We start from the raw sequence: 10,531 nt of genomic DNA, 5'->3' as shown, positions 1-10,531 counted from the left end.
AAGCCAGGAGCCAGAGGCTTCCTCCTGGTCTCCCACACAGGTGCAAGCTCCCAGTGCTTTGTGCCATCCTCCGTTGCTTTCCCAGGCCATAGGCAGGAAGTTAAATGAGAAGTGGAGCAGTCAGGAAATGAACTGGCACCCATAAGGATCCCAGTTCTTGCAGGGGAAGGATTAGCCAATTGAACCAGTGTGCCAGGTCTGAAAACATTTCAAACAACACAGGCAGTGAAGGCAGTCAGTACATGGACAAGACAGAGGCTGCTAGGAAGGCATGGGGGAGAGGCTCTTTGGGGGCATCTCTGAGCGGGGGTGAAACTTCAGCTGGGTTCACCCAACCACATAAAAGCCAAAGTCAGAGAATTTTGGGCAGGGAAGAACAAGCACAAAGACATCAAGGCAGGAAGAGCAGCAAATGGTGATGAATCTCATCTATAAGACATGCTAAAGCTGAGCCGTGCAGATCCAGGCAGGGAGCGGCCGGTGTTGGACTTCCGTGTGAACGTCCTGGGCCACAAGCAGGGAAGTCATGCTGCCTGGTGCACTGTTTGTTCATTTAAGCCTTACTGATTTGAAAGACAGAATTGGAGAGAGACATATAGATACAGATCTTCCCTCTGGTGCTTTACTTCCCAGATGACTGCAGCAGTCAGGGATGGGCCAGGCTGGAGCCAGGAGCTTCTTCTAGGTGTCTCATGTGGGTGGCAGAGGCCCAAACACTTAGGCTGTCTTCTGCTGCCTTTCCCAGACCATTAGCAGGGAGCTGGATCAGAAGTGGAGCAGATGGGACTCAAACTGGCACCTGCTTGGGATGTCAGCCAGCATTGCAGGTAGACTTTGCTCACTATACAACGCTGGCCCCTGATGTACTGGTTTATAACATGCCTGTGAGGGATGGGGAATGGGGGAACTGGCCTCACAGGGGAGGGGTAAGACCTAGGAGACTAAGAAGCTGGCTCTCACAGCAGCGGTGGCATGGGACAGAGGGGACTGTGATGATGTGGAAACCCAGAAAGCTTGCTTTGGAGACACGGGCAGGTCAGACCTTCTGGCAGCTCTGCCTTGGCCAGCAGCAACTCTGTGCTTGACCAGAGCCCTTCTTCCCAGAAGAGAAGGGCGAGGAGGGACAAAGGGGTGGTTAAGGTGGGAAATCTACCCACAGGTCTCTTAGACTGCTTCCTGCAGAGAAGGCGAAGAAACGGGTTCTAGAAAAAAAAAAAAAAGAAAAAAAGAAAGAAATTTTGTGGGCTTGGCTCATCTGGCCAGCCCTGCCCAGGCTCCGGCAATGCTGGATGGGGCTTACTCCTGAGGCCCCAAATAGGCAATTCACTCTGACCTTATCTGGAATCAATGAGGACACTGCCTCTCCTCCATGGAAAAATGCACAAATCCAATACCTTTTCTCAGCTTAGGGAGACTTCAGGACTCCTTGAACAGACAGAGTCCTGGCGCTCCATGCTGACCAAGGGTTCGCGTGGCAGATTTATCCAGGGGAGATTCAAGAGAACCCCCACTGACCAGGTCAGGATGCACGTGAGAAAGCCGTATGTCAGCTTTAAAAAAAAAGTCTTTGTTTACAACTTATTTTCACTTAACTGAAAGGCAAAGCAGCAAAGACCTTCCTTCAGCTGGTTTATCCCCTGAATGCCCAAAGCAGTCAAGCCACTGTTTGTGATGTTAGCAGCCTATAATACAGAATCAGTTCAGACTAGCAGTTCTGCTCCCAACCCAGCTCCCTGCTCCGAAGATGGTCCAAGTGCTTGGGACTCCTGGATGAAGTTCCTGGTCCCTGGTGTGGTCTGGCACAGGCCTGGTTGTTGCAGCCACTTAAGGAATGAACTACCACACAGAGGCTCTCTCTGTCTCTATCTGCTACTCTGCCTTTCAGATAAATAAATCTTTAGAGAAAAGGCATTATGCCATTGGTTCTTGTATTACTATAAACCAAAAATAAGCCTGTGCATTGTTTGCAGGCAAACTTTAAAACTTCATGACTTACTATGAGGCGTCGCGTTGCTCTGGGGGAATCAGCTGCCCCTGCACTGGGTAGGGAACACAGTGACGTCACAGGAGGGTTTCCACACTCTCTATCCCTACTAATCAATTCTCTGGCACAATTTAACTCCTCCCACCCCACCTCAGTCTGGCCAACTGCCAGGCTCCGACTTGTTCCAAGAAGTCCTGCCACCTCTCCTCTTCCTCATCACGGTGGCCAAGTGGGGGCGTGTGTCTGAGCTTACACACAAACCTGGTCCTGCCATCAGCAGGCGGGCCGTCTCAGATGGCCAGGGCTGCGGCACTGTGGCACTGCAGTTTAGACCACTACCTCCAATGCCCACATCCCACATGGGTGCTGATTTGAGCGCCCTCTGCTCCACTTCCGACCCAGCTCCCTGCTACTGTGCCTGAGAAACTAACAGAAGGTGCTCAAGACCTCTGGGCCCGGCTTCCACCTGGTCCGGCTCCCCTGTTGTGGGCATTTGGGGCGCGCAGCAGCCGATAGAAGGTATGTTTTTGTCTCTTCCTCTCTGTCACTTTGCCTTTCGGGCGCAAATAAAAAGCAGGTAGGGAGGCCAGCCAGGAATCTGAGAATCCAAAAATGGCACTTATTTGAACTTGGGCAGGAGGAATGAAAATGAAGGAAGTGTTAAGAGATCTCTCAGAAGCACGGCGGGGCAGCGTGGCTGCAGGCCCTCCTTCGGCCGGAGTCAGCGGCCAGCGAGTGTGCTGAGGAGGGCCGACGGCGGCTTAGCCGCCCAAAGGAGATGTGGTTGAGTGCCATCCAGGACTCAGGATCCAGGATCCAGGGGCTCAGGGTCCAGACTGCCAGGGCCCAGGGACCCGTCCAGCCTAGCACGCCTGGTTCTGGAGTGAGTCCGGGAAGCGAACCAGTGGAGGCAAGGTCTCTCTTTATGCATTTTAATAAAACCGAGTCTTTCAAAAGAACTCTTCCCCCTCAGGTTTTCATCTCTGTGAGAACGCTGCGTCTTCAGATTTCTTAAAGATGGAGTTAAAGAAAAGGAGGTGGAGAGAGCTTCCCGCTGTTGATTCACACCCCAGGTGGTCATCACAATGCAGGCCGGGCCAGGTAGAAGCCAGGAGCCTCTCCCGGGTCTCCCACGAGGGTGCAGCGGCCCAAAGACCCGGGGCCCCCTCCACGGCCCGCCCTGAGCCCCGGCCACCGGGCCAGCGCTCCTCACCCCGCCTCATCTCTCTCGGACACCTCGCCTCCACGATCCGCCACCTTCCTTCTTCCGGGGACGCACACGCTTCCTGCGGGCCGGAAGTGCGTCATCGTCTTGCGCCGGCACCGCACGCCGTGCTGCCGGGCGTCTGGGATTCCGGTGCTGCGGCGTGTAGGTGCGTGGGGATCCGGCACCCCGGCTTCTATCGCTGTCCCTCGCCGTCGCCATGCAGGTTTCCAGCCTTAACGAGGTCAAGATTTACAGCTTAAGCTGCGGCAAGTCTCTGCCGGAGGTGAGTCGCTTTCCGATCTCTCGGGGCTCTTTCGTGCTGGGCGTCCGGTCCTCTCTCTGCTGGCCCCCGGGGCCTCTCTGTCCGAGAGGGGCTCCCCGGCCTGTGTGTGAGCCGGACCGAGAGGCGAGGGTTCCGCCGGGAGCGGGACCGAGCTTTGCCGGGAGTTGGGCGACGTTGTCCTGGGCTTTGGTGGTGGTCCGTGGAGGACAGCTTGGGCAGACGGGGGGACAGACAGCCACACTGTCCTGCCCGTGCATGTGCTGGTGCTCGACTTGCTCGGCGTGCCCGGGGCTGGGGGTCCAGCGGTGGACTGTGCGTGTATGCGGCTGGTTGCGTGGAGGGCAGCGTCTCCCGGCTGTGCTGGACACGACTTGTCCGGTGGTCAGAGCTGAGAGGGGCGTTTTGCGAGATTCAGGGAGAGCAAGGGGGAGGTAGCCGAGTCACACGCCGGGACGGCCATGCCTCGCTTCTCTTTCCTTGACGGATGATCGAGGCTCAGGCCAGGCATTTCCGGGGAGGGGGGAAGGTTCCGCGAGTTCTTTTCCATGTTAAGACCCTGTGCTCGTGGGAAAGTGGTTTAAAAGCCTGTCACTTGATAGTGCGCCACTGTTGGTTGTTAACTAGAATGCATACAACTCTTTCTTCAGAAACGTGGGGACCAGTGGCCAGAGTCCTCAGTTCTCATCAGGATTTCAGGTTCTCTGCCTGTAAGCCCAGGGTGCCTAGTGCTTGTGTCAGATGGGGTACCTCTTGGGAAAAGGGCTAAAGAAAATGAGTGGGAGGGAGGGTGAGTGCCAGGGAGGGGCCACGTGGAGTGCGTGCTGGGGGGGGGACCCCCCAGGGGGTTGCCTGGGATCCGGCATCTGCTGGCCAGCCCAGCTTCCTGCTGACCTGCCGGAGGAGGCAGCAGGTGATGGCCTGTGTTCGTGAGTCCCCACCCATGCCCGTGGGAGACCCGAGTGGAGGTCCAGGCTCCCAGCTTTGGCCGGCTGGCCTTGGGTGGTGGCTGACCTTCCAGGGGGGAGGTGATCCAGAGGGGGGGGAGATTCCCCCTCTCGATTCCTCCTTCTTTTTCTCTGTTGCTCTGTCTTCCAACTTAAATAGGTGCAGCTCTTAAGAGTGCTTTGTGTGCTTGGAAGACAGTTGTGGTGCCTTCAGCATTGAGCATAGGGCTTTGGACAAAGTGTCCACTCTCCTCGTGGCTTCATTTCAGAAGTGTGAAGGGTGAGGGCTCGCCAGTCCTGTGCTGACGTGGCTGAGAGCCCAGTGCTGAGAGAGCAGGACGCACGGATGTCCCCGAGTGGCAGTGTCCTTGGCCTGGGGGAGGACTAGACTGGGGAGGGGTGAGTGGGAAGGCTGAGGTGGCCCTTGTGGGCAATGGAGAACATGTGCTTATCCCTAGTGCTGTTGGGGCTCACTGGAGTTTTAGGATTATTCTTATTATTTTAAGCTCTCTTTGTTTATTTGAAAGGCAGAGTTAAAGAGAGAGGTCTTCCATCTGCTAGCTCACTCCCCGACAGTTGGTTCTTGGCTTCGGCCTTACCCCAGACTGGGGTGTTGTGCGTTTCAGGAACAAACCAGTGAATGAAAGATCCCTCTCTCTGTCTCTCTCTGTCTCTTTCACTGTCACTCTGCCTCTCAAATAAATAAAGAAAAAGGCCATCACCTGAGCCAAGCCTTTGACAGACTCAGGCCCCTTGCTCCTGTGCCATGCAGCGCCCGGCACCTCCTGAGCGAACCCCCTTTCCACCTCCGTCTCCCCCTCGGTGTCCAGCTCGAGGTTTTGCTTGGGGTACCCTGCTACTGTCAGGCCTACCTCTCCCCTCAACATAGCACCCCAAGTGGAGAATGTTACCCTGGTGACAAAAACACCTTCCTTCCGGAGGAGTGGAGGGGCAAGAACGCTGGCATGCCAGGATTTGTTTGGAGGCAGCTCGGCGCAGGCTCTGAAGGCTCAGTTCTCTGCCTTTCCCAGGCTCCGGTCTCACGCTCAGGTCCCAAGTGGCCGTGTGGGCAGACAACCTGAGGGTTGGGATGCCATGACCTTCCAAAAGCAATGCATTTGGGCTTTTGGAGATGGTATTTGGTGGCTGGTTTTGATTTGTCTTTTAGCTTGCTTTTCTTTCATATCCTCTCTGGTGGACTTTCTTAGCCTTGGTAACCATTGCTTGTTGTGTTGGCCACCTCATGCGTGGTAGGCTGTCCTCTGCCTTCTGTATACCAGGGCGCACCTGTGCCTGGGACAAGGGATGCCCCTGGAGGTGCTGAGGGGCCTCCGGAGGCCAGTGTCCTGGGAGAGTCTGAGAGAAGTGCTCCATCTGGCCTGTCGTGGAGTCGCCCTGCTTGCCAGCTGAGGTGCTGAGCAGAACTGCGCCAGCACAGGGAACCGTAAAAAGCACTCTTTATTTCTTAGCAGTGCTAGTGTCTCGACTAGTTATCCGTCTGGTTTTATTCTTTGCTAAAAAACAAAAAAGTTATTTCTAGAAGAAATTTCTTCTTTTGAGAGTTTGACTGAAAACGCAAAGCTGCTGAATACCCCAGTCTAACCCATAGTATGTGAGGCTTGAGGAGAATTGGTTTTCCCTTATTAAACAGAAGGCTCAAAAGAATACTATTTAGGGCCCGGCAGTGTGCTTTGGCCTAGCGGCTAAAGTCCTCGCCTTGAACATGCCGGGATCCCATATGGGTGTCAGTTCTAATCCCGGCAGCTCCACTTCCCATCCAGCTCCCTGCTTGTGGCCTGGGAAAGCAGTAGAGGACGGCCCAGGGCCTTGGGACCCTGCACCCGTGTGGGATACCCGGAAGAAGTTCCTGGATCCTGGCTTTGGATCGGCATAGCATCGGCCATTGCGCTTACTTGGAGAGTGAATCATCGGACAGAAGGTCTTCCTCTCTGTCTCTCTTCCTCTCTGTATATCTGACTTTCCAATAAATAAAATAATAATAATAATAAAAAAATACTATTTAATAAGTGAAAATATTTTCAAGAACAGAAATCCAGAAGATTTGTTAGAGTTGATTTAGGATTACGGAATCATATTTTATTTTTTAGGTTGTGTATTGCTAGTGGTTTAAATTTTTAATCTGAGCAGATACTGGGGTTTTTTTCGCAAGCAGAAAACTGTACAGTTACGTTTGTTTTCAACTAGTCTCTTTGTTTTCTCTAGTGGCTTTCCGACAGGAAGAAGAGAGCGCTGCAGAAGAAGGATGTTGGTGAGTGGTGAGCGTCCCTGCTTTGGCTCGTGGGCCACCCGTCCGGGCAGTGTGCTGTCGCTCGGGGACTGGCGGTGCACCAGTGCAAGAAAGGGTTGCAGCGCTGCAGTAGGATTAACGTACTGGGAACCAAACGTGTGTCCCCTTTTCCTTCTGAGGAATCTTTCTGTGTGACTGCTGTGCCATAGTGGACGCAGGACTGGATTTTTCCCTGTTAGTCTCTTACCATTTCATAAGTTGGAGACAAGGAGCAAATTACACGGCCGTGCAACCTCTCATTCCCCTCTGACTGACCCGGGGGCGCTGAGCACTCGGTGGGAGCGTGTTGCTGAGTCCTGAACTTGCAGTGCCCCTTGCTTGGATAGTAAACTCGTGGTCCAGAGGGGACATGTTACCTCAGCCGAGGCCCTGGAGTCACCCCAGCAGGTACAGGGGGGACTTGTTACCTCAGCCAGGGCCCTGGAGTCACCCCAGCAGGTACAGGGGAGACATGTTACCTCAGCCGGGGCCCTGGAGTCACCCCAGCAGGTCCAGAGGGGACATGTTACCTCAGCCAGGGCCCTGGAGTCACCCCAGCAGGTCCAGAGGGGACAAGACACCCAGATGGAGCAGTTCGCACTTGTGTTCCCTCTGCATCCGATTCTCTTTCTGGTCATCAAATCCATTTGTCAGTCTTTGAGAGATGAAGAGAAGGAGCATTTAATTTTTGGACAAAGTAGCTTTACATATGGGCTATACAAATGTGGGTATAATCATAAAAGATCCTTGTAGAAAGTTATTTATTTGAGGGGCAGTGAAGGCTGCCAGGCAACCCCGTGGCTCATTGCTCAAATGCCTGCGGTGGTTGCTGTGGGGCGTTCTGGGAACTGGGGGCCCAGTTCCTAGTCACATCAGCAACCTAGCTCTTGGAGCCGTAGTCACCTGCCATCTTTCACAGCGCATGTCAGCAGGAGCTGGACTGTGGAATACACTGGAACTTGAACCTAGGTGCTTGGCTGTGGGATGTGGGTGTCCTAGTTGGTGTTGTAATGAAGATTTTGATTTAACTTCAGCAAAGAGGATATGAATATAATATCATTTTATAATGCAAATCATTTTGGTGAGCAAATTTTTGCTAAAGTTTCTTCATACAACTTATCATATATAAAAGTAGGTTTATCTTATTCTAACATAAGAGCTAAATGCCCCAGGGTAAGTATCTTAGAAAAATAGTCCTGTCATAGTACTGAAGCCAGGAAATTAAAACTTTAAATCAAAATAAAACAAAGAGCTGCTTTAGTACTGTTTATAGATTCTGATTTCATCTGGTTCTCCAGTTCCAGTTCTTGTGTACAGCAAAACAGCCTCAGACTATTTTCAGGAAAAGAGATTGTTCCTTAGTTGACATGCCCTAAGCAAAAAAATCTAAAATGGAAGATGCCACAAAGTCTGATGCTGTTCGCTGACCTGACACCACTGATGGTAAATGCCGTACAGGTAAAACACAGCTGCACTCGGCTGGCATAGAGTGAGCTCAGGTGGTGTGTCAGGTGCACTGGGAAGTTGCCTGGAGCAACGTTCAGGCAGGTGTACACGAAGTTCAAGTGGGTCTCCTCTTTAGACTTGGATTTTTTGCGGTATTTGCTTATGTATGTGCAGCTCTTATAAACTGCCCCCAAATCTGAAATTTGACACATTTCTTTCTGGTCCAAAGCATATCAGTAAGAGATGCTTCCGTCTTGACGATACCTGGGCAGTGGTAGTGGTTGAATGTTTATTATGTCCACTTCTTATCCAGTTGTTAAAACTGGATTCTTTATCATTATCATAGAACTTTTTTTTTTAAATTAAAATGATACTTTTTCTTTTCTGGAAAGTAAAAAATAATTTAACTTAGAATTGAGAAAAAGCCTTTTTAGTAAGACGTTTTTACTTGAAAGAGACAGAGGTCTTTCATGTGCTAATTGACTCCTGGAAATATGCACAACTGGTCGAGCCAAGAGCCTCAGTCTGGGCCTTTCGCGGTGCATATGAACCAAGGTGCTACGCAGGTGATGAGCTGCTACGTCCCAGGGTGTGTGTGAGCGCGAAGCTGGACTTGCAAGCAGAGCTGGAACCCAACCCCGGGCACACTGGTCGGAGCTGTGGGTCTCCCAAGGGCCATTTAGCCCTGGTGCCAGATGTATGCACTTTGTTCCATGTTCCGTAGTGGGCTCCTGGCGTGGCCCCCGTGGCTGGGGAGCGTGGGGGTGTGCTTTACCGGTTTGTGGGGTGCTGTAATGAGGAAGGAGCATGCATCTGTTAAGCTAACTTTGCTTTTTCTTTTTGTAGATGTCCGTAGGAGAATCGAACTTATTCAGGATTTTGAAATGCCTACTGTGTGTACCACTATTAAGGTGTCAAAAGATGGACAGTATATTTTAGCAACGGGTAAGCATCTTCTTGAGTGTGACTTACCTTCCTTTTATAGAAGGAAATACATATTGTGGTGACAAAGATCACTTTTTTCCTCTGAGATTTTAATATTAAAAAGTTTAAGAAATATACAGATACTGAGAAAATTGCGCAATGACCCTCCATTTATCCACGGAGTAGATTCTGCAGTAAGTAATTACTGTATTTGCCTCAGCACAGATCTCTCCACCAATCACCCCCGTTTTCTGATGGATTTCAACGCACATTGCAGATTTCAGAAAACTGTATTTTGCTCCTAATGCTTTGGCATGTGGATCATCAACTACACTTTAAGTGCCAGTGTTTATTCATGTCTTTTTTTGAGGTAAAACATAGATCTGTGAAATGCGTGGATCTTGCGTTTCCTGGTGGGTGAGTGGTGAGAACTAGAGGCCTGTTGGGTTACAAAGCACTCCTTTGTGCCGGCAAGGCTGCTGCTGCAGGCCGTCCTGCTCGCCTGCCACAGTGCACGCTCTGCTCTGGGTCTGCTTTGTGAGCTGGTCTGTGTCGGGCAGTGCCCCTGGGCTTTGGTCTCTGGTGGACTCGTCCCTGTTGCGCTGTGTGGTGGTAGCTTGTCCCTCACCACTAGGTAGTGTTCCGGCATGGGAGTACACCTCAGTATGCCCCCCCTTCTGCGTGCGGTGGGTGCTTGGGCCGTTTTTGCTTTGTGTTCACCGATAAAGTGCTGTGGGCAGTGTCTCTGCAGGCAGCTTTGTTTGTGCATGCTCTCACTGGTCTTTGTTGATTCCTTAGAGTGGAGTTGCTGGGTTGTGTGGCAAGCAGGTGTTATAGGAAGCCACTAGGTCCTTCCCCAGGTGGGCATGACGTGGCACTCCCTCCAACAGTGAGCTAGGGTCACAGGACAGCACATTTTTCCTATGATTTTATGTATGAGATACTTTTTTTTTATATTATAAAATTGTGCATTAGCGATGTTAATTGTGGTTAAAAAGAAGTCACGCAATAGGGGAGTTTTGGATGTGTTGTCACAATGAGCTCTGTCACCCAGCCATTTTAGTTATTTGGTTGTTATATCCTGTGTGTCATCCGAACATTTGCTTGTTTAATAATATTGGTCTGGGCCCAGCCCAGTGGCCTAGCAGCTAAAGTCCTTGTCTTGAATGTGCTGTTATCCCATATGGGCACTGGTTCTAATCCCGGCAGCTCCACTTCCCATCCAGCTCCCTGCTTGTGGCCTGGGAAAGCAGTCGAGGACAGCCCAATGCTTTGGGATCCTGCACTTGTGTGGGAGACCTGGAGGACGTTCCTGGCTCCTGGCTTTGGATTGGCGCAGCACCGGCCGTTGAGGTCACTTGGGGATTGAATCATTGGATGGAACATCTTCTCTGTCTCTCCTCCTCTGTGTATATCTGACTTTCTGATCAAAAATAAAATAAATCTTTAAAGAAAT

At 51.6% G+C, this 10,531-nt stretch overlaps 1 protein-coding gene across 3 annotated transcripts in view; it reads left to right on the top strand.

The window, feature by feature from the left end:
• The first annotated feature begins 3,325 nt into the window (after positions 1-3,325).
• NOL10 (nucleolar protein 10) overlaps positions 3,326-10,531 on the top strand; it is a 92,556-nt gene continuing 85,350 nt past the window's right edge. For all 3 annotated transcript variants that reach the window (XM_040992823.1, XM_040992824.1, XM_040992822.1), the window contains exons 1-3: positions 3,326-3,474; positions 6,642-6,687; positions 8,998-9,096. In XM_040992823.1, the coding sequence (XP_040848757.1) occupies positions 3,409-3,474; positions 6,642-6,687; positions 8,998-9,096 (211 nt within the window). In that variant the 5' untranslated portion in view covers positions 3,326-3,408. The remainder of the gene's footprint in view (positions 3,475-6,641; positions 6,688-8,997; positions 9,097-10,531) is intronic.

This window comes from Ochotona curzoniae, unplaced genomic scaffold (genome assembly GCF_017591425.1).
Source record: "Ochotona curzoniae isolate NIBS_2020 unplaced genomic scaffold, NIBS_Ocur_1.0 contig_883, whole genome shotgun sequence".
Lineage (NCBI taxonomy): Eukaryota > Metazoa > Chordata > Mammalia > Lagomorpha > Ochotonidae > Ochotona > Ochotona curzoniae.
This window is presented reverse-complemented; position numbering and strand designations above follow the sequence as displayed.